This window comes from Aulonocara stuartgranti (genome assembly GCF_965226115.1).
Source record: "Aulonocara stuartgranti genome assembly, chromosome: 7".
Classification (NCBI taxonomy): Eukaryota; Metazoa; Chordata; class Actinopteri; order Cichliformes; family Cichlidae; genus Aulonocara; species Aulonocara stuartgranti.
The window spans coordinates 61,469,245-61,496,911 of NC_138945.1; the positions used below are offsets into that span (position 1 = coordinate 61,469,245).

Sequence of the window (27,667 nt, forward strand, 5' to 3'; positions counted from 1 at the left end):
TAAATAATATAATAAACTCAAAAACCCTGGGTCAACGACCCAGGCATCCTAACAACAGTGGCTAGTCATGCGTTTGTTTTGCTCCTTCTGCAACTCCCAGTGAGCTTCAAATCCAGATTATAACATGTCTGCATTGCAGCTCCCAAAGATGTGGGCGAAAGGTTGACTCATGGTACAGCTGATCAAAAGGAGTTACTCCAACCACGTGTTTGGCTCAAATATCCCTTATTTAAGTTGTGTGTTAATTATCCTTTGTAGCTTGGAAGACATAAACAAAGTTTGTCACTTTTTAATTTCTTAATACACTTAGATCCATGTGTTGACAAACAAATAATGCAATCAATATATGATTGACATGCAGAATTTCAGCTTTTATTCAAGGCCTTTAACAAAAGCATTGAAGTAACTGTTTAGGTGTTGCATCTGTTTTAGCTCCTTATATTGATACATTATTTTTTAAATTCATGAATAGAAACACAGTGGGTTTACAGGAAAGTGAAAACTGATTCAAATTGTTGGACTGATAAAACTAAAATTGACTTGATGGAAAGAGAAAAGTATGGAGAAGGAGGGAAATAGCTCATGATCTGAAACAACCACAGAATCTGTTAGTGATGGAGACAGTAAGACAGTGTTTATTGATAACATGACTGCTGATAAATGTAGCAGGATTGTGAAGTGTACAGGGCTACGCTTTCTGCTCAGATTCAGCCAAATGCTGCAAAACCGATCAGACCAAGCTTCACGGTGCAAATGGATAATGACCTAGAGTATGCTGCAAAAGCAAAGCAAGAGTTTCTTCGAGATATAAACGTTCTTCAATCTCAAAGTCAGTCACATGATCTCAACTCAATGGAGCGTGCTTTTCAGTTACTGAAAGACCCACAGACAACAGGATTTGAAGGTGGCTGCTGTAAAGGCCTATCAGAGCATCCCAAAGGACGACTTTTTGCGATGTCCAAAAATGATTTCCGACACAGGAGTTTCATCTAACTAAAAACTGTATTTCTAAAATCCAAAATATGTTAGTTTCTCCAATGACGTATGAACCTCTGAATATCTGGGGATTTACATAAAAAAATTACACTACTGTGAAAAAAAGTCTGTATTTCACTTGATAGCCGTTTATTAATCCCTCAAGTTTAAAATCACAGTTGTTTTTAATGGCTAGTATGTGCATTAAGTATATAATATAAGGTAAACATGCAAATCTACAAACATCAAATCAAATCACTTTTATTGTCACATCACATGTGCAGGTACATTGGTACAGCACATGTGAGTGAAATTCTTGTGTGCGAGCTTCACAAGCAACAGAGTTGTGCAAAATACAATAATGTAAACAAGCAAAATACAAGAATGGCTACATCTGAAACTAATAAATATATGTACAATATATAATAGTATATGCATTTCTGGATGTGTATACTAAATATTTTTCTACGTGTGTGTGTGTGTGTGTGTGTGTACACATATTTTACAAATTAAATAGAGTAAACAATAAATAAAATATATAAAAATATACAGAGTTGAGACATGTGCAAAACAGTGGCATTACTGTACAGTATGGAGTGCATAATGTTAAAGTTCCAGTAGTGAAGCTGAGGTGTCTATGACGTGTTCAGCAGTCTGATGGCCTGGTGGAAGAAGCTGTATCTCTGACATATACATGTCATTATCCATATATCTCTGATAAGCCATATTCATTCAAAACAAAGGGTATTGACGTTCACGTCAGTTGTTACCGACTCTTTTATTTATTTGTTATTGCTAGATTATTGCGGCGAGGCCCTTTAACAAAACTATAAACATTTCCATGTGACTCTTGAACGCCACTTGAGCGTCCTATTCTCCTCTGATTGGTTAGTTCAGACCACGTGGCTATGACGTCTCGGACAGCAGCAGCTGTGGACAGTTGGAGGAGTTAGCATATTTCTTTATTTTGCTCTGAAGCCAGAGCTGGTGGTTTCATGTCGCGCCGTTTGTTTGTACTGAGGCGGATTCCTGTCCGGGTCTGGGTGTGAGCCTCTTCGGTCGGCGTGTCCCAGGTTAATCATGTCTTCGCCTGAGCACGGTGAAACTTTCAGTCAGCTCAATAAGTTTGAGAAACTGTCGTGGAGGCCCTCCATCCGCGACTCAGGTTTGTAAACACAGGCGACTGCTCTGCAGCTGGATCCAATCAGCAAGCCTTCCTGAGAAGTTAATGTAAATACTTGGTAATGCTGCTCAGAGCTCGCTGCCTCTTTGGGCAGAGCTGGCTGCTCATTTGCATTAGCTGGGCTTTGTCTGTGAGCTAGCCATACTAGCTTTGTGTGCATTCTGCATCGCTACAGCAGCTACACAGGCCAAATGTTGCTAACGTTGCTACGGAAGCCAGCAGAAATCAGCCACTGAATATTTCAGTGTTATTGTTGCTTATGTTCCCATTTAAATGGAAATGAAAGACAAAGGCACAGCAATGGTTTTCATATTCTGTAAGCTCTCCCATACATGAAGTGGATTCTCGGTTACACAAAGCATACTTAAGAATAGAAAATGAGAGCGGTTACACCTGTAATCCTGATTTCTCTGAGTGTAGCAGTGCACAGAGTATCTTGATTCACCGAGGAAGTACAATAGCTGTGGCTTAAAAACAAAATAAAAAAAACTATGGGAGTATACGATGACTGTATTCATATACTTCTACGGTTTTTACTGGGATCGTCCCAGAAACATCAGCCTCGGTTTGCTGGAAGTGTGACGCTTGGCTGAATATACGTGACTGTGGTTGTTCAACATTTGTAAAGCCTGCAGTGTGGTTGAAGTAAAATAAACAGGTGTGACGGCGGTGGAGCTATCAAATGATCGTCCAGGAGCTCCAGAAAATCTTTTCCATGACAGAAGGATCGTGGACAACACCAGCTGCTCACAGCAATCTGTGAGATCCTGTAATTGGTCTGTAGTGAAAAGGGGAAAGAAATGTCCCTTTGGAAGTTAAAATGAAACGGTAGATGCTAATTAGTTCAACCCCTGACAAGAACATGAGAGAATTGGTTTATGAATCTGTCTTTTTCTCTGTATATCTTGCAGCCACTAAGAAGCGAGCACGGTGGTTTCAGGCCCGGCGCATCTTCTCCCCTTCCTGCCCAAACCTGCGGATCCCCAACAGGTTTCTGAGAGAAGGTACTAAACCTGCACAGACACCACACTGGACGGTCTAAACTCATAAACAGTAGAATTCAAAGTGCAGGAGCTGCAGTTAATGTCCTGTAAAGCAAAGCTAGAAGTGTTATATTGCTCCTAATAGAACTATTCAGAGGGGAGAAAGAAGTCTGCGTGATGATTTACATGGTGGTGTGTGGCGATGAGACTGATGGTGTCTGTCTACAACTCCTCCTCCCCCCACAGGACACTGCATTCCTCCTGCCCGCAGTGGACACCGCTGTGTAGCAGACAGCACCAACCTGTATGTGTTTGGAGGCTACAACCCAGACTTTGATGAGGCAGGCGGCTCAGAGAACGAAGACTACCCTCTGTTCAGGGAGCTCTGGCGGTATCATTTTGCCACAGCATCCTGGCAGCAGGTCCGCACAGAGGGGTACATGCCCACGGAGCTGGCTTCTATGTCAGGTAAGGACTGATGCTGCTTTTATTTTTATTCCCTTGGTATAAGGGACAAGCTGGAGGTGGCGGCTGGGGAGAGGGAGGTCTGGGCCTCTTTGCTTAGGCTGCTGCCCCCGCGACCCGGATGAAGCGGATGAAGATGGATGGATGGATGGTATTCAAATGATGTGATGTGGTTCTGCTGGATTGATGAAAATATTTTTTGACTTATTCCAGTATTTTTATCAGCATATTCTAAAGGCTGTATGCACACCCCTGCCTTCATTTATGCAATACACACTGAGCACATGTGGTTAGTCTAGCTGTTATTGAAAAGCAGCTCTAAATTCACCCCTGCACACTTTTTTTTTTTTTTTTTTTTTTTTTTTCTTGAACTCACACAAATAAATTAGGACGCATCACATTTGAGGCTAGAAGCTGGCCTGCATTTCTCAGCAAGTTGTGAGACTTTTGGTTGCAATTTACAGCTCAGTTAATTTAGGTGTGAATTCTGGCATTTTATAGCAATGTCTTTTTTTTAGCAATAAAAATAAAATATTCTGCTCTAAATGATATTTCTCAAGTTCATACTTTTATCTGATAACTAAAGTTTTATCGTTGTTTAGTCAACAAACAGATGCAAAGTCCTGCAAAAACTCAACTCTTTGGTTTGTAATTCATTATTTGTGTAGTCACAGTTGACTGTTGTGTAGACTTTAGGGGGACCTTTTGGCATAAATGTATTCAGATTTATTTTTAGAATTAGTCCATATAAGAGGGAGGTCCACCTCCACACTACATTGTGTTGTCATGTTTCCACAGCATAGGCAGAAGTGTGCAGTGAAGGCCATTTAGTTGGTTGAAATCTGTAGCCTCACCACTAGGTGGCACTAGCAGAGAAAGCAAAGCTAGCAGAGGTGTCTCTTCTGGGATAAAAAAAACCCAAAAAACTACAGTATTCAGAGGACAGAAGTCTGCATGATGATTCACTGTGTTGCATCAAGATGAGACTGCCTGAGAACCACTGAGCCTGGTTTGTGTGCGCCAGTGTGTCTCACTAACGGACGTGAGCCAAAAATGACCTGACGGCGGCTGCCGTGCCCTGCACTTTAATGTCTTTCTGGTTTTGTGTCAAAGTGATTTCCAATGTTTATGCATTTTCTCTCTCGGTGTGTTGGTGTGTGTGTTGGTGTGTGTGTGTTGCTTCTATTGGTAAATAAACTGTAGTGTAGTCTCAGGATTTATGAAGGTTATGTATTAAATAAGGAAATGACCCGTTTTGCAAGTATCTTTGTGACTTGGCTTTTTTTGTACCTACATTATAATCAGTCCTTTGTATCGACTTTAATGTTTTTATACAACTGCTATGTTATTTGTCTCTTGCCCTCCTGGCAAGATCACTCTTAAAAAATATACATTTTTAATATCATAGAAACGTTTTGGCTGGATACATAAAAGATATATAAAAGTCACTTTGCCAAAAACTGATTGCAGCTTCTTCGTGACAGGAATATTCTTTTCTGGCTCAACATGACTTTACATCATTCATGCGAGATGAGATCTAGAAAACACTTTGACTCAGATTTCCTATAGGTTTTATAACAGAAGACTCCTGTACAAAACATTCAGGGTTTTGTTGTTTCTTTTTATTCCCAAACTTCACTCCTAATCAACAAAACTGAGTTTGATGCTGTTATCTTTCCCCAGCTGTCCTACATGGGAACAACCTGCTTGTGTTCGGTGGCACCGGGATTCCATTCGGTGAAAACAACGGCAACGACGTCCACGTTTGCAACGTTCAGTACAAACGATGGAACCTGCTCAGCTGCAGAGGGAAGAAGCCCAACAAGATCTATGGACAGGTAACTGTTTTTGTGTATGAGGTCCTTTTGAATGTTCTGTCCCATCCCATCTGTTACAACCATTTATCCTCCTTTTCCAGGCCATGGTCATCATAAATGGCTACCTTTATGTGTTTGGAGGGACGACGGGCTACCTTTACAGCACCGACCTGCACAGGCTGGACCTGACCACCAGGGAGTGGACCCACATCAAACCCAATAACGCGCCCTCAGACCTACCTGAGGAGAGGTCAGTCACCTTAGGTCATTCATACACAGCTAAAAGCAGCAGGCACACTTTGTTAAACACACAGTGAATTCTCTACATGTGGCTCCAGATTTTCTGAAAATGAATCAATAATTTTGCAGATATAGACATGAGCTAGCTCATGACGGGCAGAGAATATATATTTTTGGAGGCGGGACTTCCTGGACATCATATCCACTAGACAAGGTGAGAGTAACTGGCACTTAAACACCATTGCATGCAAACTTGTTGTCGTCCTGTCTTTAAATTAAGGTTATTTGTGTTCATCAGATTCATGCTTATAATTTGGAGACAAACTACTGGGAGGATATCATGACAAAACCCCAAGAAAAAATAGGTTTGACTCATGTTCAACTTTTATTTACAGCGGTAAAGCGTTTTGACTGCCACAAGTCAAATTCATTTCATTTTCTTCTCACAGGATATCCTGCTGCCCGTCGATGTCACAGCTGTGTACAGGTCAAAGAGGGTGAGTGTTTCACACGACATCATCAAACGGGCTTTCTCTGAAATGTTTCTGCTTCATGCCTCTTTTTATGTGCAGAGGTTTTTATATGTGGGGGTTATAACGGAGAGCGCATCCTGTCAGACCTCTGGAAGCTCAACCTGCAGACTTTTCAGTGGACAAAGCTTCCTGCGATCATGCCGGAGCCGGCTTACTTTCACTGTGCTGCGGTCACTCCGGTCAGTACCATCGCACACTGAGAGAACAAAAACTAAATCGTCATAGAGTAGACTCAGATTTCATCCTCTGGTGTTCCTTTTCCTTTAGGCCGGCTGCATGTACGTCCACGGCGGAGTCGTCAACATGTCTGGGAATCGAAGGACTGGCTCTCTGTATAAAGTGTGGCTGGTGGTTCCCAGCCTGCTGGAAATGACCTGGGAGAAACTGCTGAAAACTTTCCCTCACTTATCCCAGCTGTCCACCCTCCAGCTGCTCAGCCTGGGACTGACGCACACGTTAATCCAGCGGCTCAAATAAAGACTGAATGCAGCGGTATGTGATGGCGTAGCACGGACTCTAAGATGTCTGACGATTTAGGGTGAAAGGACAAAGTAAGCCTGATGATGTCAGATAGTTATGAAAATACTTTGCCTTTTTACATTAGTCTGATGTAAATGTGTGGGTTGTTTTAAAAAAGTGCAATTTATTTTTTTTTTAAGTTTCCCAGTGTGTCATATGTGCACGCATCCATCAGAAACTGTGTAGAAAATAGAAATTACTGTATGCTGTTTGTTTTTCACTTCTGCCTTCTTCAGGTTTTTCTTCGTTTTTTGGTCGTGGAAACTTGTGGAGCCTGAGAGATATTTTATAAACTCCAAAGACCACTTGTTAAAAGGCCAAATGAATGTTGGTACAGTAGTGAAGTTTTAGCTTTTATTTAGAGGCAAAGACTTTTTTGTCTGTTCTTTCTTTTCCCAATCCTGAAGTGGAACAGGTTGTGCAGCACTACCCTCAATCAGTCCTGCTGTTCCCTCTTCAAACCCAGCAGAGGCACCAGTTTGTAGGCCCTGACATTTAAATAGAAAGTTTCGAGATTCTCAGTAAAAAGCAGACTTGTATTTCTGATTGCTTTTCACAGTTTAAGTAACACATTTCAGCCTCAAAGACTCACTGATTAGGGTGCTGATTTGGAGCTGCGATTAAAACTCGACCGTTCAAATTGAAAAATGTTCCTCTTGCCGGTCACAATTAGGCCTTCTGATCAGATGAAAACATGTGACACGGCATCACTGTGAAATATCTTATGCCTCTTCAATTTTTATTCCTCTTTTTTGGGGGGGGGAGGGGAAAAAATGAAAAACCTGCTTTGAACGCCCGTAGCTCCAGAGTATCTATTTATTTAGTGCCTTTTGAATTTCAAAAAGTGGGGTGTACAAATTGGTCTGCAAGAGTCAAGTTTATTTCACTCAGTGTGTAGCCTTTTTTTTTTTTTTTTTTTGGTTTTGTTTTGTTATTCGCCCACTAGGTTTTAGTCGGTGCTCTTCATAAGCTATGTATGCTTAACTAGTCTGTTATTTTAAACCCACGAAGCCATTTTTACTATTTAAATCACTGTGCTGCTGTTTTTATTCTATTAGAAATCTTTGAACTGCACCCTACTTGTAGCTGTACTTCCCCAGAAACCCCAACCCAACATTTCTGTCACGTTCAGTTTTTTCCACTTTAAAGCCAAGAATCCATTTCAACTTTTTGTACTGCAACATGCATTGTTGATATTATTATTATTATTATTATTATTATTATTATTATTATTATTATTATTATTATTATTATTATTATTATTATTATTATTACTACTACTACAACATTGTTGTTTTTTTAGAGATGCTGTGCTTTGGTACTTGGCAAGGAACATTAACAAACTAGTAACAAGGTGTGGAAGGTGTACTCAGGATGTGAAATACTGTGATCAGTCTGATGAGCCGTGCAGACACTCATCATTGAAACATCAGCAGGTTCAGTGTGAAACCAGATCTAGGCACACCAGCAGCTTTGTTTTTTGTTTTAGTTACTGTGGACTGTAAATCTTTGATACTGTTGTGGTTCTCCTAGTTGCTTTCATGCAATTTATTATTTTATTTTTTAAAAACACATTTTGCCTTGCATTGAGCATTTGAATTCACGTTAACTGCAACTGTGCTGGTTCGATTTCGAGCTGCGTTAATCTGACGGCTATTCTACTACGATCCCTTTTGTACACTGCGCCACACCTCAGTTCCTTTAATCATGTCATGGCCTTATTCATTTCTATTTTGAAGCATTCTGCTTCACTGCGTGCTCAAACTTAGTAACGACGTTGCTTCAGATTGACATGTTCAATATTTGCATCATTTTTTTTGATGTTAATGAAAGCTCAATGATCTGTTGCATGTCGGTATGGTGTGCATGTCACTTTAAACTCTTGGGAGAAAAGTTGAATGTCTTTATAAAAGGCAAATATGGCTGCAATATGTTTTGTAATTTCTGTGTACAAACAATTAAAAACGCAGGCAGCTGGTTTTTCAAAACATTGTATTGACTCACTTTTTTTTTCCCCCCCAATAGCCTGTTCATAGAGAACAAATCTTTGCTGGCACAGCCTGCCATGCCTGGTTTCCAGTTAGTCTTTTGAAAAATTCAGTACACGAGCGTTCAGGTCTAAGGTGTTGCGTATCAGTGTGTACCTTAAAACATCATCTGAAACATTACAATTGGGTAATACAACCTAAAATGAACAAACGGCAGAATAATACAGTCATTTATTTAACAAAAACAAATTAAAAAAAAAAAAAAAAAAAAATGTAGAAGCAGTTTGTTGAAAAGCTAGGTACCATCTTACTGCCTCTATAAGAGGCTAAGTACAAGCCAGATGCTGCTAATCAAATGTACTTGATGGTGGGAAGGAAGAACTCCTTTTGGTAAGTCTGTTTTATTTATAAGCATATTTTAAAAACAACACAGGTTGACTAAAGTGCTGTACAATAAAACTCAGTCACAATTAAATGCTAGGGATTAATGTGTGGTAAGACCCCCTAGGGGTCTCCAAGGGATGGTGGTTTGACAGCCACGGGACTTGGGACACGTGCAGTCATTGAGTCGACCATGAACTCTGAATATTAAAGTATTTTAGAGTCGAATACAAGGCCATCTAACTGATGAGTCGTGGCCAAATTGGGTAATGCAACAAAATGATCTGAAGCACAGCAGCAAATTGAAGTGTAGCAATGACATTTCAAACTCCAGACTTGCATCCAACTGAAATCCTGTCCCGGGACTGAGAGCTGTGCATGAACAAACGGGGTGTGTGGTAGTTGTTCACACACTGCTTCTGTTTTGGCGTAGCTTTGGTTAAATAATGACACTGTGTAATATCTCATGCTGTTGTCGTTCATCTGAGGCTGTGTTTGAATCATAAAATCTGTTAAGCACTGTGTGATGTAAAAGAGGGTAAACTTTCTAACATAATTCACACGACTCATTTAAAAATGTCACATCACACACACAAAATTTTACTGCAGTTAAAATATACAGACTTCATCACAATTGTTGCTTTAAAGTATGATCAGTGCAGAAACTCCTGTTGTACAGTAAAAATAGTTGATCTCTCATTGCTGTTAATTATGTCAGTTTATAAAATATACTTTTTTTTTTTTTTAACAGCACTAGTCACAAAAGTACCATCCTGAGCTTACAATTTTTAGTTTTGTCTCAAGTATGATTACAATAAAAGAAATAAAATAGATTAAAAAAATTAAAGGTTCCATTTGGGATTTCCCCCATCGACATTTATGCATAATTTGACGAGATAAGAACCTGCCAAAAAAAAAATCGGCAATTTGTGCAAAAAATCCCCATCCAACGTTCAACAGCCGGCTGGAGATGGAGCAAAGTAGTACTGAGCCAGGAGGATGAGGTAGACGACCACCAGAGCTGTACCTGGGAGAAAAAAAACACCAAACCACACTGGATCAAAACACCCTAAAATAAGATTCAGGTCTTTCAGCTGCCATTAGTATCAGATCCCAGATATGCCTAAGGAGTAAACAAGAGCAACTAGAGAGCAAAACTCCTTCCAAAGGGCAAGGGCTATATCCATGATGTTTTTATTACAATATGCTAATGTCAGCCTGTTGTTCCGTTATTGTAGGGATGTTGTAGGGAGTCGTATCGAATTTCATATGACTTGATGTGGTTACTTTAAATTTTTTTGGCAATGATCAACTTTCAAGGTCAAAAGCTTAGCCAACTAGGGTACTCCTGTCCCCCAAGGCCTAGTATATTGTTTTGAAGTTTTAAGACCATCCATAAAAAAACTGGGCAGTATAAAGTTTTTATTTTTACATTTTACACATTTTTACATGCTCCCGCCCTTCAGGGGAAAAACAGCTCACTCTGGTTTTTTTGTTTTTGGTTAAAGTTTTAGATTTCAAAACACCCATTAGTAATGCAAAAATACAGTGCATGGACCCCTTTTATAGTCTTATGTGATGTATTTCACAAAGGGGGAGCACATTGTAAAAATTCTGTTTCTTAAATGCACATACAGTGGGATGCAAAAGTTTGGGCAACCTCATTAACAGTCTTTATTTTCCTGTATAAATCGTTGGTTGTTACAATAAAAAATGTCAGTTAAATATATCATGTAGGAGACACACACAGTGATATTTGAGAAGTGAAATGAAGTTTATTGGATTTGCAGAAAGTGTGCAATAATTGTTTAAACAAAATCCGGCAGGTGCATAAATTTGGCCACTGTTGTCATTTTATTGATTCCAAAACCTTTAGAACTAATTATTGGAACTCAAATTGGCTTGGTAAGCTCAGTGTCCCCTGACCTACATACAAAGGTGAATCTAATAATGAGAAACAGTATTTAAGGGGGTCAATTGTAAGTTTCCCTCCTCTTTTAATTTTCTCTGAAGAGTAGCAACATGGGGTCTCAAAACAACTCTGAAATGACCTGAAGACAAAGATTGTTCACCATCATGGTTTAGGGGAAGGATACAGAAAGATGTCTCAGAGATTTAAGCCGTCTGTTTCACAGTTAGGAACATATTGAGAAAATGGAAGACCACAGGCTCAGTTGAAGTTAAGGCTCGAAGTGGCAGACCAAGAAAAATCTCGGATAGACCGAAGCGACGAATGGTGAGAACAGTCAGAGTCAACCCACAGACCAGCACCAAAGAGCTACAACATCATCTTGCAGCAGATGGAGTCACTGTGCATCGTTCAACTATTCGGCGCACTTTACACAAGGAGATACTGTATGCGAGAGTGATGCAGAAGAAGCCGTTTCTCTGCCCACAGCACAAACAGAGCCGCTTGAGGTATGCTAAAGCACATTTGGACAAGCCAGCTTCATTCTGGAATAAGGTGCTGTGGACTGATGAAACTAAAATTGAGTTATTTGTGCATAACAAGGGGCGTTATGCATGGAGGAACATGGATTCCACTCAGTATCAGCAGATTCTGGAGAGCAATGTCCAGGAATCAGTGACAAAGCTGAAGCTGCGCCGGGGCTGGATCTTTCAACAAGACAACGACCTGAAACACTCCTCAAAATCCACTAAGGCATTCATGCAGAGGAACAAGTACAACGTTCTGTAGTAGCCATCTCAGTCCCCAGACCTGAATATTATTGAAAATCTGTGGTGTGAGTTAAAGAAAGCTGTCCATGCTCGGAAACCATCAAACCTGAATGAACTAGAGATGTTTTGTAAAGAGGAATGGTCCGAAATACCTTCAACCACAATCCAGACTCTCATTGGAATCTACAGGAAGCGTTTAGAGGCTGTAATTTCTCCAAAAGGAGGATCTACTAAATATTGATTTCATTTCTTTTTTTGTGGTGCCCAAATTTATGCGCCTGCCTGATTTTGTTTGAACAATTATTGCACACAATCCAATAAACCTCATTTCACTTCTGAAATATCACTGTGTGTGTCTCCTATATGTTATATTTAACTGACATTTTTTATTGTAACAACCAAAGATTTATACAGGAAAATAATGACTATTAACAAGGTTGCCTAAACTTTTGCATCCCACTGTATATGATACAAGAGCCAGCTATCCACAATTTCAGCTCCAAAATCTTTTAAACTTACTAACTTTAACTTACCCTGAAAATAATCACACTTGCCATCCATGAAGATGTAGTTGACCAAGATCACACTGAAGATGCTGGCCCACAGGTGCTGGTCACTGAAAATCAACACAAATCCCACATCCTGGGAAAGGCAGAGATAGATTGTGTCTATTATAAAACACTGTAAAGCAGCAGAATGACTTGTATTTATATATGAATAAATGAAGGATTAAAATGAAGGCTTACATAGAAAGCATTAAATAGGACCAGTATTGGTATTTGTAGCATGCAGACCTGCACAGCGATACAGCTTCCCACCTCGAGGCTGGAATAAAAAAGAAAAGTAGATACAAATGATGCTCTTCAAACTGTTCCTGTAGCTTATTGATGAGACGGGATGTACCTGAGACTGATGTTGTTCTGGAGTGCAAACTGGATCCCGTTAACAATCTCGGGGATCTCAGGAACCATAGCCAGAACGGTCACCCCGATGAAATACTGCCGGGAGAGAAGAAAACATTAAAGCTATAACATACAAACAGCCTGAGCGTGCTCAGATCCGTGTACTTACCTGAGAGATGTTTGGTTGGCTTAGTATGGGCTGAATGTGCTCGGTGGCAAGATCGGCACAAGCAGACGTGAGCACCGTAGCCAAGATGAGGATGACCAGAGACCTCCAGCGTGACCAGTGGACCACCGTCCCGTGGTGGCCACTCACTGGTGAGATTATAGTATTGTAAGTAAGCATCAAACACAGCTCACTTTTCTCTAAAATAGCAAAATGTAACATGAAATTTTTGGCTGACCTGTTAAGTGTGACTCGTTAGAGTGATTCATACCCTGTACTTCTCCTACGTGGATGTTGTAAATGTGGGAGTGCGTCTTCAGAGTGAAGAGCAGACCGATGATGTAGGCAACGGGCAGGAGGGCACACACGGTGTACACCAAAGGCCTAAAAACAAACATTGCACAATTAATGAGCAGCAAGTGCAGCAAAATGATGATGAATGAGGCCTTAATGTGTGGTTTTTAGACACAGTTTCTACAGCTTCAGATTGAATTACTCCTCTCCAGGAAGATTTGTTTCATTAGACTGGTGCAGCAGTTAGCTTTGCTACCTCACAGTGGAAGGGTCCATGGTTTGAATCTCCTGGTGGGGTCAGGACTGTCTGTGTGGAGATTGCGTGTTCTCCTCGCGTCCTGCAGAGGTGAACTGTTTATTCTAATTTGACTTTAGGTTTAGATGGGAGCCTGAACGGTTTTGCGGTTTAGGTCCCTTGACAGAGTGGGCACCTATCCATGGTGAACCCTGCCTCTAATCTTGGATCTGCTGGGATAGAGGTCAAGAAAATGGATGGCTAGGAAAAGAGAAAAGCCCTAAAAGTAATTTAGGGAATATTTAGATTTAGCAACATCAGATAGTCACTTTCAAATTACAATGTCAAAGTAATTCCCAATTATATCCATCTATACTTTTAACTGCTGGAGCCAATCCCAGTAACATTGGGAAAGAGAGACAGACACCGTCCACACCTTTGCCAATTCAGAATAACCACTCGGACTAACATGCATGTCTTTGAACTGTGAGACACAGACACAGGGATGATGCTCAGAAGCCCCGCAGCTGGCCAGCAGGTCCGAACCAGGAGCTTTCTTGTTGTGATGTAACGGTGCTCACCACTGCACCACCCAACAATGATCACTTTAATAAAAAGTTAAGTTGGTGCGTTAAATTGGAGAATCCGCTTAGAACACCTCACCGGCCACTTTGATAGGTACACCCGTTTAATTGCTTATTAATTCAAATATGTAATTAGCAACACTATGGTTGTTCCCATGGTCCAATGAGTCTCAATTTCTGCAACAACATTCGGGTGTTTCAGCTGCTAACCTTTCTTTACATCGCTTCCATTTTCCCTGCGCTCAAAGCAGACGTCATTGCTTTAGTCCAATCATTTTGCTGCTCGCCTTCTCCAGCCTGCATCCTTTTTTGTCATTCTGTTTTTTTGGGTCTCATTCCTACAGGCCACTTCCTCACCATATCCAGCTCAATATCTAAGCCTTCATCTTCATCTTCACCTATCCTCCAGGTGTCCTCTCATAATTCCTCACTGCTGGGCTTTGTTCTGCTATGATGGGACATCGGAGTCTAATTGCCAAATGGCTTAAATTAATTCTGTATCTCAAAAATCTTTTTCAGTTCTTACAAATGATTTCTCCCTATTGAACTGAAGGAAAAAGGGGGTCCAAGCAAGTTCTTGAAAATTAACTGTGCAGTTCTAAAACAAATTTTTATTAGTAGATAAATTTGAAAAATAACTTACTGGACATGGTTGTGAAACAGTGTACCATTGCTCTGTTGAAAACAACAACAACAACAATAAAAACATTGTACATGTGCAGTACAGTGCATACGGACAGGGTGTCCTCCTGGCTAATGATACCTACCAGGTCATAGTGGCAGTTGTGGCAGACAAACGACCCGCTGCTGTTGCTTGTGCTGTTTGCCCCGGTAGAGTTGGTACAGGAGTCACACACCAAGTTCCCATAAGCCTTAGAGAAGAGCGTGGGTGCGAACACACCTGCCAATAACATTCAGAGGAGGGAAGTGAGTGTTTAACACTGTTTGTAATGTTTTTAAACTATAAGATGTTTCTGGGGAGAATAAAAACAAACTGTTCGTGCTGCTTTCAGCTGACTTGATTCATGAAGACAATCCTCTTAGACTTAGCTTGTATTCGGTGTTTTAAGGGCACCAGTTCGATGGTATTTGCATTTGATTATTTAATATCCAGAGATTATAATGGCCGACATCTGCTGCGGGTGTTACTTACTAACAAAAACAATGAAATAAAACTATCGCAGGCATAAACATTTGTTTTCTGATTGTGGCACATACATGCTATTCACATATTTTCATGTGGCAGTCTGAACTGCTTCTGCAGCCTTCTGCGTGTGCTGATTTTCAAATACGTGCCTCCTATAGAGATGAAAAGCAGCGCGCAGCTCACTCCGGCAGAACGGCTGTTGAACCTTTGCTCACTGTGACGGAGACCTCCAATTATCATGCAAATGCCCTGAAAAGCAAACAAAACATGACGTCTCACTCATACATGCTTATTTAACACATTTCTCAAACCTACGCCTTGAAAATATATATAAAGTATACTGGTGCTGGCACTAACTGTGTTACTTAAAAACTGACGTACTAGCATTTTTTCTTTTTTTGTACAGGTAGACTTTCCAACATATTAGCCATTCATGTTGTTGTGCACAGCAGTGCAGTGCCAAAAGGCTGTAGGTAAGTCTTACCTACTAACTAACCAACTAACAAACCTAAGCAAGCTAAACAAGATGAAGCTTGACTCACAGGAATAAAGAGGATACATCCAAGCAGTGTCCCAGTCAGCGCAGCCTTAACAACCTCCTCCAGACAGGTGTTAGCTTTCTGGTGACCTCTGAGCAGGGCTGTGATGTAAAAGGTCAGTTCTGTGATGGAACCAAAGGTGGCGTTGACCACAGCGCCCACAGCAAAGTTACTCTGAGCTGAAATGCTGCAAATGCAAAAACGAAATATAAAAATCAGAGACTCTGTTCTGCTTCTCGAGGTGTTAATGGTTAATGAAAAATACTTACCTGGCAATTCCCATGCCAATGTAATATGACAGAGGTATGATGGAGCCAACTGCTATGGTGAATTTGACATCGGAGCTGGCGTACTTGTTTTCTCTGTCAATATATCCAGTTACCAGGGCAACTATCACTAGAGGGAGGAGGTCTGAGACAGGAGTCAAGGATAATAACAGGTCTTTATATCACAGAAGGAAACACACACATTTTATGTGTAAAAGGATACTGGCAGCAAACACATTAATCCCATCAATCGTGTACTTGTAGTAGTACCAGTTGGCAGCGTGGTAGCAACACAGTAGCGCTCTGGTCTCATAGCCCTGATGCTAAAAGTGAAGAAAACCAAAGAAAATGGTGCATTAGGAACTCCCCAGGACTATGCAGTGACCAATAAACACTACGTGTCACCTGTACCTTCCTCTGTGAGCCAGCAGAGATAGACACATCCTCAGGAGGCAGCAGGAGGATGACGCCCAGAGTTCGTGCGTTCATCTTGAAAACTGGAATGGTGAAGACCAGGATCCAGGAGATGAAGCACGCCAGAGAGTGAACGACCACCAGAGGAGGATATCCCAGCAGCAGCCACACATAGGTGGCAAAACGACGCTGTACAACAAGAAGGGCACATTGTATAACGATATGTTACACTTGCAGCAAAAAATCTGCTAAACATGCAATGTATTCAGTGCTAGGTCAGTTTTACTTCTATAACCCAGTACTGCAAATTACAGCAAGCAACACCCTCTGCACTAAATGCCAAAGTCTTACTTGTGAATTTCCGGTATCTATATATATGTTTTTAAGTGTGAACATTTACCCAGTAAGGAGTGCGCAGAGGTCGGTCTGGCATCTCTGGGACTGGCACCTCTGTGGGTGATGGCAGCAGAAATGGTGAGTTATCTTCTTCCGCCTCCATACTGCATTCACAGTCTGGTGCGCGCTCACAGCATCGCCTCAGTGTATTTCCCATCTGGAGGAACACAACCAAAAAGATGTCTTTTACAATCATGCTTCATGCTTCAGGTCTATTCAGTGGTTTTATTAAGGTACAACTTAACAACATGCACACATTTAAGGTATTCCTGCAGCAAAGATTCTACAATGTACTTAAAACAGTGGTGTCCAAACCCAGGCCTCAAGGGCCGGTGTCCTGCAGGTTTTAGATGTGTCCTTGATCCATCACTGCTGATTTCAATGGCTATTATCTCCTCAACATGTCTTGAAGTTCTCCAGAGGCCTGGTAATAAACTAATCATTTGATTCAGGTGTGTTGACCCAGGGTAAGATCTAAAACCTGCAGGACACTGGCCCTCGAGGCCTGGAGTTGGCCAAGCCTGACTTAAAACATGCTGTAAATGAAAGAGTCAGTGGAAACATGGCATAAAATTACTGCCTACTGACCAATTAACTGCAATTAAAAAGCTTATTTTTCCATGCTGTGCATTAAATCACCAGATTAACAATTAAGCATCATCTCTTGTTCTTTTTTTTCAGTTTTACTATTAGATATTCTACGTTGTTCATAGTTTTTTAGTCACCATTTGATAATATTTCAAAATAGATGTCATAGGGATCATTTTCTGTGGAGGAGAGAAGAGTCAAATGACCCTTAAAACACCCTCTTTTTGATTGGTCAGATGCTGCCAACACCCTTTTATGTGAATGCGCAGGAGAAAGCCTGGGTTAACGTAACAAACTGATGACCAGCTTCATGTGACTGTTTATCCTGATTTCCAATTTTAGGGTAAGTAAATCCAGATAACAGAAAGATACCCTGGGAATGCTGAATGAATTCGTAGTATAGGGCCCAGGTTATGTGTTCGGCATACGCTACCATGCTGATTTAAGCAGGTAATATATAAAGACAGTTTCATGACACAGAAAACTTTGACTTTAAGCTCGTTGAGCCATTAATCTCACTTCACAGTACACCTCTCTGTGAATGGGGAACAAATACAGATGCTGTGACACAGACTAAGAGAAGGAGAGAGAGGGGGGATTAAGGAATAACGAACAGGAGGATAACAAGCACAATCCCATACAAGTGAAGATTATCAGGAAAATTAAGGGGACTGTCGAGAAAAGTGGGACAGAGAGAGATTGAAGTTTCCTGGTTTACCTCTCATTACATCTGAGAGAGGGTGAAAAGGGTTAAAATCCAGTCTTTTCACAATCTTCACTTTCATTTTTGGAGTGATAATTGAAACTCTTATTTTGCTAATAGTAACTTTATTCTTAATCAAAGGGATAAATCAAAGTATAAGTCTGAGAGATATGTAGTTTGAGCTGTGAAAACGTCTAGACCAGGAGTAAAACTAATCCATAAACAACAGAAAACAAACCTTCAAACAGGAAGTACCAAAACAAAAACTAAACACGGAGACAAAGATACAAAGAAGCAATGGAGGACAGGGACATAAAACAGAATAACAAGTCAGAGGAAGGAGGCGTTAGGGACACACTGAGGGAACTCACTGAGGGTGTTCAAAGTCGCCCTTGCACCCTGAACGTGTCGCCATAACAAGTTGTTGCAAATGCACTGTTGCAGACTTGTGACATCATTCAGAAAAACACGACTTCTGCTTTAATGACCACGAGTCAATGAAGAAACTACCGGATTTACTGTGAATCAGTCTGATGCCGGCTAAATGAAAAGAACCACAGACAACAGCAGGAATATTAACTCAACCCAAACAGCACCTCGTGGATTGGGTTGCCAAACGGCCACAGGAAGTAGCAGCACAGCTTCCAGCACAGTTTACCTGAAGACAGAAACAGAGTGAAGAACAAAGGGAATTGCAGATGATCAATTATTATCATTATCTATTACCTCACCTACCATACGGTACCCCAGTAACAGTGATGAACATCAGTGTGCCAACCAGGAAATATGCCAGAGAAACCCACCAACCAAACAGGAGCACGTAGGCTAGGTTTCCACATGTGATGAAATGACCTGACAGCAGAAGGACACAGAGAATGAAAGAAGTGTTTCAGCAGAAATATCTTTACGCTTTTAGGATTTATGAATATAATTTAACTTAAATTTCATTAATTAATGCAAAAAAGAACAGAATAAATAGACAGATTTCACTTCCAGATTATTATTATCAGACACTTTTTTATTAACAATGTTACTAAAGCCTCAAAATATAATAACAAAAAATTCTATTGTCATCAGATTTAGTTCAGGTAAGGATTTGTAAGTCTTATCAGTTTCTTCATTGTTGTTACATGTAATGTGTTCAAAAGAACTTGACAGCCAGTTTTATCTTCTACAACTAATTCATATCAAAGATGGTTTCAAAGGTTTTTTTAAAGTAACATTCATAAAAGATTTTCTCAACTAAAAACTAAAACGAGGCACAAAAAATGTGTGTAAATTGGTTAAATGGTAACAACTGTCTTACTCCCTCTGACTCACTCCTCACTTTTTCCAAGGAGAATGATGCTATTTTACAATATTAAATCTGACTTGAATCTTTGATCAAATGTCATGATCCTGGGTCATTTGACCCAGCATTTTGAGGTTTCTTGTGTTTTTCTCATTTTGTATTATGTTTAAGTCCACTTTGTTAAGGGTTTATTCTATAGTACCTTGGTTATTCTGTTTAGCTTTCGTTTATTAGATTCCCACCTGTGCTTTTGCCCTCTGTGTCTCCCTCTGTGTCTTTGTGTGGTTGCTTGTGCCTTGTTTCCCCTCCTTGTGTTTTATTCCATCATGTTTATTCTATGTTTCCCCAGCTCGTTATGTCTCCTCTCTCTACCTCATGTTTCTTCGCTCCCTCTCCTCCACTCTTGCGTCATGTTCCTTCGATTCGTATTTTATTGTGAAGGTCCCATGTTTTCTTGTCTAGTTGTGTTCCCCGTGCGTTCTCACTTCCCTCGTTTTCCTTCTGTGTATTTATGTCAGCGTCTCCCTCAGTTCTGTGTCGTGATCTCCCTCATAGTTGCGTGTGTTTCACTGTGTTCCTAGTTATGTTCCCAGTATAGTTTTCTATCACTTTTTTAAATTCTCTGCAATAAAGCTGCATTTTGAGTTCCCGTTTCGCCTCAGTTGAGTCTGCGTTTGGGTCCTCTCCTGCCTGCACACAGCCGATTTATGACATCAAACTTTCAAATCTATCACTATTATTATTTCTCTTATTCTAAACCGAGACGTAGGGACAAGAAAACATTTTAGTTTTTAAATACATTTTTTAAATACATTTACCCTTTCATTACAGTAATTTAGCTGTAGTGTTTCTCAGCAATTATCTTTGTGCTCAACTTCAATGAACATGACAAATAATGCACGAGATTTAACAGACTGATATCATGCATCAACACAAACTTTACATAAAACAAAAACATTAACAAAACATACCTGGACCTGAATGCGGTTTTATGACATTCAGCTCAGAGTATAGTTCTTTCACAACATCTGACCGGCCTTCAAACGGCCGCTCCGTCACGTGGCTCTTCCACTTTCTAAACCCAAACTGATAAAAACGCACACACAGACAGCAATTACTCCAGTGTCCTCAACTCGGCTCACTTTCTTTTCCTGTGCAAAACTCTTCCAGTTTCTTACTCTGTAATTGTTGACCAGTTTGTTGGCTTCCACTTCATTCTCGGCTCTGATGGTTTTCTTATTTTGGCTTTCCTCCCAGCTGTCTTCGCATGCATGATGGCTCGGACCTACAATGAGAAAATAACCAAGAAATGGCTGCAAATATCTCTTAACAGGAGAGCTGAATATGGATATAAAGACTGGTAAACTACACTCACATGCACATGCACATGCAGCAGTGCATTTTGTTGCAGAATATAAGGAGTGTTGTGAAGATGAAGTGGAGGAGTCTGCGTGCTGAGCGCCACACAGTCGATCATGGGCCTGTTCATTACTGTAACCTAACAGAGGATCATGCTCGCTTGAAGAATCTGTAACACCAAAGAAACAAAAACTGAAAGATGTCAAAGACAGCATTCATACACCAAGTGCCATCCTTAAAAAGACCCAGACTGGAACTTAGCATGAGCTGTTTTTGCCAGGTGTCCATGGGCCTGAAAAGGACATCCCATAATATATGGTAATAGGCAGCATTTTGTGTTCAATCAGGTTTTAATCAAATATATTGTTGTGGCACAGCAGTGAATTTACAATGACTTTTAGAATAATCAGACAATTTAATTTCAATTGTATTTTTATAGCACGGAATCACAACAATTTGGAATTTGGAAGTGAGCAATCTGGGAAAAAAGCAATTTCAGCAACTCATGGTATTTCAGATTTTCACCCACAACCATCTCCAGATTTATAGAGAATGGTCTGAAAAAAACATCCACTGCCCAGAGATCACAGGAGAATGCAGAAAGGCAACATTATCTCAAAGAACCACTCGTTACATCTGAGCTAAGCAGAATTACAATTTGTAATTCTTGCGAACATTCAGGTACAGTTAGAATTTAGAGTAAATAACATGAAAACTATGGATCCATCCTGCTGTGTATTAATGGTTCAGTACAAACTCAGGACCCCTCAGCACCCATCACTGATGGCTGTTTCAAGCAGAATAACGCAGCATGTCACGAACAGTTAAGCTGTGCCAAACTATTCCAACACTCGCTCCTATGAACTGATAAGACAAATAAAGACATCACATGGAAACTGTTTCAAAAATCACTAATCACCGTAACCCCAACTCTGTAAAAGACTTCAGCAAGAAAATCATCACATGAAGAAAAATCAAAATAGCATGACTCTCAATCGATTCTCCAAAGTAAATGGCCTGTATTTATATAGCGCTTTACTAGTCCCTAAGGACCCCAAAGCGCTTTACATATCCAGTCATCCACCCATTCACACACACATTCACACACTGGTTAAAACAGTAATCAGAGAAGGCCAGTTTTTAAGTATCTTGCTCCCCACTTGCACATATTGCATCTGGGTCAAAAAGTATGATGTGCATATAGAATCAGATACACTGTGTCACAGTGCACGCCAGGTTTTGAGGTTTTTGTGGTTTCATGATTTCTTTTTGCTTTTTAAAAGGGATTTATGTTTGAGCTCTTTAGTCTTTTAATGATTAGACTTTATGTGCCCCTTGTTCTTATGAGCTGTTGGTTATTCTACACCTTGAGTCCTTTGCTTAGCTTTTGTTGGCAATAGGTTACTTGCCTTTTGTGTTCCCCATTCTGTTCTTTCACTCCTGTCTCCATGTGTTTGTCTTTTTTCTCAGTGTTAGTTACTTCTTGTTTTATTTTGATGGTCTCTTGCCTCATATGCTTTGTATTTAGTTCTACTTCCCTTGTCTCGTCCTCCAGGACCACAGAGTACAGGAGGATTGGAAGACAATTCTTTGCAAGATATCCCCTCATCTGTTGCTTTAAATATTGGCCTTGGTGATTCTGGTGAATTCAAATGAAATATCATGTGACTGTCATCATTTTCCTACTAACTGAACCATTAAGTGACCCCCTCATGCCATACAAACAGGGGCTTTGTAAACCTGTCAGTGTAGATGAGGAGATTCTGATTTGCCTTCCCTCTATGTCCCTTCAAAAGCTGCACACAAAACACCTCATCTCTTAAATTTTTCATTATTATTATTATTCAATGACATGATGAGACGTGTACATAGATCTCCTGAGGGGCATAAAAGGCTTTCTATCTATCTTAACTTGACCTGATTAAAGTAGCTAGATTTGTTACAGTGAAACCAGACTTGTGACAGCAATTAAAGCAAGGAAAGCGCCTGCAGCCATTCAGAAAGATACAGAAGATTGATGAATGAATGGATACATAACAAACCAGATGCATCAAAGGCAATGTGGGCACATCGGTCCTGACTTCCCTTTTTCAACAGCTCAAATTGGCTCACACACTTTTAGGTAGTCTTGTTTTGTTATCCTGGTTCTGCTTTTTTGTTGGCTTCCTTAAGTGTGTCTGCAAATACAGCAGCTGCAGTGTTATATGATGGTGTTAGTGACTGTGCACACACACAGCATCACCTCGATACACTATCGTGATTTTGTTCTTTAGTGTGCATGAGTATTTGAGAACACTGAGAATGCCTTTTAAGAAAGAAATCACCCTTGTTCCTGTGAAATCAAATACAAGTAACTAAAAATGCTGTTATCTTTAAGTAACAGAGAAGCTTGAGTAAGAATGGAAGAATTCTTTAAATATGCAGTAATGAATTAATATCTTTTCTATTTCTTTGTTTAAGCCTCTATGACGTGAAAACTGGACATTGGCTGTTGTAATATTTGGCTTTCAGGAACGTTTGTCAGGTACATATAAAGACACTGGACAGGAGGGCACTATTTATGACATTTATAGGTCTATATTAATCAAAAAATTAACTGAAATATATATTAATTAGTTGAGCGCTATCATTGATTAGTTGAGAGCACAACCGTGCAATAACTCCATAATGAGCTCCTGTAAATATCAGTGTAAACAAAGCCTACGCAGACAGAAATAAAGCGGAGACAGTTAAAATGGGGAGTGTAATAACGGTGCTGTTAGCGACACATAACAAATAAAGTTATAAGACGCTAAATAATGAGCTCGTGCCGCTCACCTTGCGCGTGTTCAGCCGGCCTCCTCCTCCGGCTGGTCGTGTCCGGGCTCCCCGTGGACGACAGAGACATCTCCGCCGGTAAAAACACTTCACCGTTTGCTGAGTGTGTTACCGGAGCCTGACCGGATCATCTCCTCGGATGCTGCTGTCGCTGTCGCGTGGACTCACTTGATTTAATGAGTGTTATGGAGCGTGGAATTATGGGAAATGTAGGCCTCTGGCGTCTTAAAGGGAAAAGCCACAATAAAACGCAACAACTGTTCACTTCAGCTCAGCCGAGCCTTTGTTAACTGAAAAATAAAAATACAAAGTCGTCTGACTAAATAAATAAATATTTTTTTAATATACGTATATTTGTTTTTATTTCAACTATTTAACTTTACAATAATTACATTTTGTTATTAAAAAGGCTAAGTGTGAGTGGTATGGAGTCTTTTACCCTTCTTGAACTGTTGCTGGTACTGAAGGTGTTGCCAGTTTAGTTAATTCATTTGAAAGGACTCCCGGTGTCCGGTGCAAGTCGTGAAACAAACACTTCTTATTAATTATATAATGATGCTGGCATATTAGTGAATTAAACATTGTATTTCATAAATATCGCATGGTTTGTGTGGTATACAACGAGACTATTTTAGGTTTGTGAATCTTGGTAAAATACAGAATTCGGTGTAAATAGAAAACGAGATAAATGACAGCACTGAACCTACTAAATGTTATGAAATGCATCAGAACCCAGGTCGTTAATACCAAGGACCAACAAACAGCTGTTTCTCTTTCTGTTTTTATCGCTCTTTTTCACTAAAAAGGTCACATCCTTCAGCTTAGTTTCACTCAATATATTTCTCTTGGTTATTCATGCTCCACATCCAGTGGGCATACAAACGACCGCGGTTGCTATATCTGAAAAACAAAATAATAATAAACTGGGCCAATTTAGTTGTATATATGTGTTAAAGAGTGTAGATTTTCTAAACAACAAAACTGCACAGTTATGTGGTGCGTTTGACTTGAAAATGACTGTAGGCCAGCAGAAACACAGCAAATAGCTCCACGATATGGTCACATGTAGCTATGACATGAAGCGGTTTGTCCTGTTTTTAGGTTTTAGCAGAGGTTTCGTACTATAAGCACCAAACACACTTTTAAAATGGTTACATTCTAAATCCAGACAGGAGGTTCTTTGCAAAGTCAGTGCCTTATTATCAGCTTCTTTCTTGCTACCATAAATATATCTAAATAAATTTTAAATAAATTAATTTAGAACTGTAGCACAGAAACTCCCTCACTATACTGCACACTGTCCCAGAATAGTTTAAGGATCAGACAGCTCCAGAAACCATCTGAGCTGTCCAGACTTTAGTTTTTTGGAGTTAGGAAAAAAAAAACCTACACAATTTTTCAATGAAAATCACTCCACATATATGGCTGTTGTAGTTGTTTTGATATTTATTATAGATGTCCATTATAGAGGTGACTGCAATTGCCAATTCACATTTAGTCTTCATATAATTTATTGAACGGCCCCTCAAATTAATAATGATCCTCTATAATTATCCACTTGTGCTTTTATACATTTCAGAAATAAATGCTTAAATGAATGTCTCAGTATTATCTGATATATTTAATATGCGTCCTTTAACATTCTTGTCAAAGTGATGTTTAAGTTGGAGGTCCTGAAATAGAAATCCTGACGAGCTAGTTTGTATCTATCAGGCAATTTTTTAAATGTGTCCCCAACAGACACAGTGCTGTCAGTCCTCGTCTCCTCCACTGGATAAACCTGTTATCATTTGCAGCAGGTTTAACTAGTGTTATAACTTAATCAGAGGAATCATGAATTTGAATTTTGGCCACATGGCCGCAACTGATAAACAAGCTTTACATTGTAGTGTAAAGTTAGAGACCTTTGCATTTCAGAAGGAAATGGTCGCACTCAGGCAGACTCAGAGTAAAGCAGTGCACACTGATTTGACTGGTGAATGAGAGACGGTGCAATCAAAAAGATCCCACAGAAAATTTGCTTAAACTCACCAGCGTGTAAAACTAGAGACTGATGATTGAAAACTCTTGCACATTTTATGTGAGCTAGGCTTAATCTGGGTCAACATTATCTCCTTTTTCTCCTCTAATGGAGGCTGGTCCAGTATGGTGAAGAAGATAAGAAAGAAAGTACTGGGAAATACTGCTCCTTTACATTTAAAAACTGGCTCTCATTTCATCTACCACTTCTAGGTCATTTCACTGTTACTAAGTATGAAAACAAACTATTCAACCTCAGCTGCTGTGTTCAAGTCAAACATAGTTTTCATCTGTAAAGATTGCTTACTGTGAAAAAAATATTTAGCATCTTAAGAAATTTTTTTTTTGGGGGGGGGAATAGTTTTTAACTAATCTTTTGCATTCAAAATAAGAATCTATTATTTGACTAATCTTATGTGTAGTTTGGCATTACATTTGGCTTAGCTTAAGATTCTGTGCATATATCCACTGTGTTGGCCTGTCTTCACATGTCGATGTTGTGTAAATGTTCAACTGTTAGAGGAGTAAGATAAACAGCTGACAAGGTCAAATGTGAGATGTCCGGATTATTGCGTTCTGGCAAAATGAACATTTGCTGGCAAATAAAACTTGAGGCCACGCAGACCCTAAAAAGGTCTCTGTGACCCAGAGTTGGACCTGTAAATAAACTCTTTAATCTCAAACTGTGACCAGCACACTGATCTTTTATTGTAGTTTCATCTCCTTTCCCACCAATACAACTTCTTATCAAGTTTCTCAAAATTATATTACACATAACCAAAAAAAAATGAAGAGTAGGAGGCTGATACAACATAGGAAGGGGCTTTTGAGATCTCATGCCTACATGTAAATGTAGCAGCAAATATAAATCATTCACTTTAGAGCTCTTTGGGTAAAACTGGGATCAAACCATGGCAAAGTCCTTGTTTTCTATAGATAAGAACCTTGTTTAACAAACACACTCCAGTGGATGTACTGGGGGCAACTCAGGGTTCAGTATCTTGTCCAAGGATGCTTCAACATGCAGAATGAGGAAGTTTGGGGCACAAACCACAGACTTTCCGATTGGTAGACGACCCAGTCTGTCTTATGAGCCACATTCACCCAGTTAAGAAGTACATATGGAGAAGGTGTGAAACAGCTAATGATCCAAAGCATACCACATAACCTGTAAAACATACTGGAGTCAGTGTGATGGCACTGGGACACTAGTGTTTGTTGATGATATGGCAAAGGGCAGAAGCAGCCAAATGAATTCTAAAGTTTTCAAAGATAGTGTCTGCCCAAATCCAGCTAAACACAGTCAAACTGATTGGGGGCTTTTCATAATACAGATGGACAATGACCCAAAACATACAGCCAAAGCAACCCAGGAGTTTATTAAAGCAATGAAGTGAAATATTCTTGAATGACACACTCAGTCACCTGATCTCAACCCAAGTGATCACGCATTTCACGTGTTGAAGATGAAACTTCAGACAGGAAGGCCTGCAAACAAACAGCAACTGAAAGCTGCTGCAGTAAAGGCCTGGCAGAGCATTAAAAAGATGGAAAACCAGCATCTGGTGATGTCCATGAGTTCAAGAATTCAGGTTGTCATTGCCTGAAACCAGAAATAAACATTTTATTTTCAGTTATTTCATTTGTCCAAATAGTTTTGAGTCCCAGAAATGACGGGATTGTGTTAAAAATGCTTTAGTTCCTCAAATTTTTATGCAGTCTTTTTTGTTCAACCCAGCGAATTAAAGCTGAAAGTCTACCATTTGACTGCATCTGAGTTGTTAAATTTAAAATTCATTGCGTTAATGTACAGAACCAAAATTAGAAAAAAAGTAGCCTCTCTCCAAATATTTATGGACTTAACTGTCACTGCGAAATCAGGCTGCACTGACATGCTATCAGTTTGGATCCATGCAGTGTTAGTTTTAAAAACATTTGGTGACAGATACAATTTGAGGCTATGAAGACCTTTAAAAGGTTTGTGTGACCCAGATTTTGGATTTGTCAACAGATATTTAAATGTTTCTGACTGTCGAAAGTTGCTAAGCTCTGATTGGTGGTTTTTTTGCCCGAGGAGGTGGGTTTATAAGAAAAAAAAAAACTTTAGGGTTGGTAGCAAATAAATGGTACAGCTGACTGAAACTGTGCACTTTGGAAGTGTCCAGATCAGACAGCTGAGAAACC

At 39.9% G+C, this 27,667-nt stretch overlaps 2 protein-coding genes across 4 annotated transcripts; one reads left to right on the plus strand and one right to left on the minus strand.

Moving 5' to 3' along the window:
* The first annotated feature begins 1,883 nt into the window (after nucleotides 1-1,883).
* Nucleotides 1,884-8,703, plus strand: LOC309710970 (kelch domain-containing protein 10-like). Its single transcript, XM_082540885.1, has 10 exons — nucleotides 1,884-2,140; nucleotides 3,070-3,162; nucleotides 3,388-3,609; nucleotides 5,290-5,444; nucleotides 5,525-5,673; nucleotides 5,793-5,877; nucleotides 5,962-6,028; nucleotides 6,113-6,160; nucleotides 6,236-6,375; nucleotides 6,464-8,703. The coding sequence occupies exons 1-10, from the start codon at nucleotides 2,056-2,058 to the stop codon at nucleotides 6,671-6,673; spliced, it is 1,254 nt and encodes a 417-aa protein (XP_082397011.1). The 5' UTR covers nucleotides 1,884-2,055; the 3' UTR covers nucleotides 6,674-8,703.
* Nucleotides 8,704-8,918: 215 nt separating this feature from the next.
* Nucleotides 8,919-23,729, minus strand: LOC309710966 (uncharacterized protein). Of its 3 annotated transcripts, none has more exons than XM_082540880.1 (20): nucleotides 23,465-23,729; nucleotides 20,664-20,816; nucleotides 20,467-20,573; nucleotides 20,260-20,374; nucleotides 18,733-18,849; nucleotides 18,594-18,655; nucleotides 16,711-16,863; nucleotides 16,308-16,499; nucleotides 16,120-16,219; nucleotides 15,900-16,041; nucleotides 15,634-15,817; nucleotides 15,241-15,340; nucleotides 14,712-14,845; nucleotides 14,588-14,619; nucleotides 13,103-13,215; nucleotides 12,835-12,980; nucleotides 12,667-12,761; nucleotides 12,510-12,588; nucleotides 12,297-12,405; nucleotides 8,919-10,111 (listed from the first exon to the last, which is right to left on the minus strand). In XM_082540880.1, the coding sequence occupies exons 1-20, from the start codon at nucleotides 23,532-23,534 to the stop codon at nucleotides 10,038-10,040; spliced, it is 2,277 nt and encodes a 758-aa protein (XP_082397006.1). In that variant the 5' UTR covers nucleotides 23,535-23,729; the 3' UTR covers nucleotides 8,919-10,037. The 3 variants fall into 3 exon arrangements, with proteins under 3 accessions (XP_082397006.1, XP_082397004.1, XP_082397005.1); XM_082540878.1 differs by having other exon boundaries at nucleotides 13,070-13,215; XM_082540879.1 differs by having other exon boundaries at nucleotides 13,070-13,215; nucleotides 20,670-20,816; nucleotides 23,465-23,728.
* Between the last annotated feature and the right edge of the window lie 3,938 nt (nucleotides 23,730-27,667).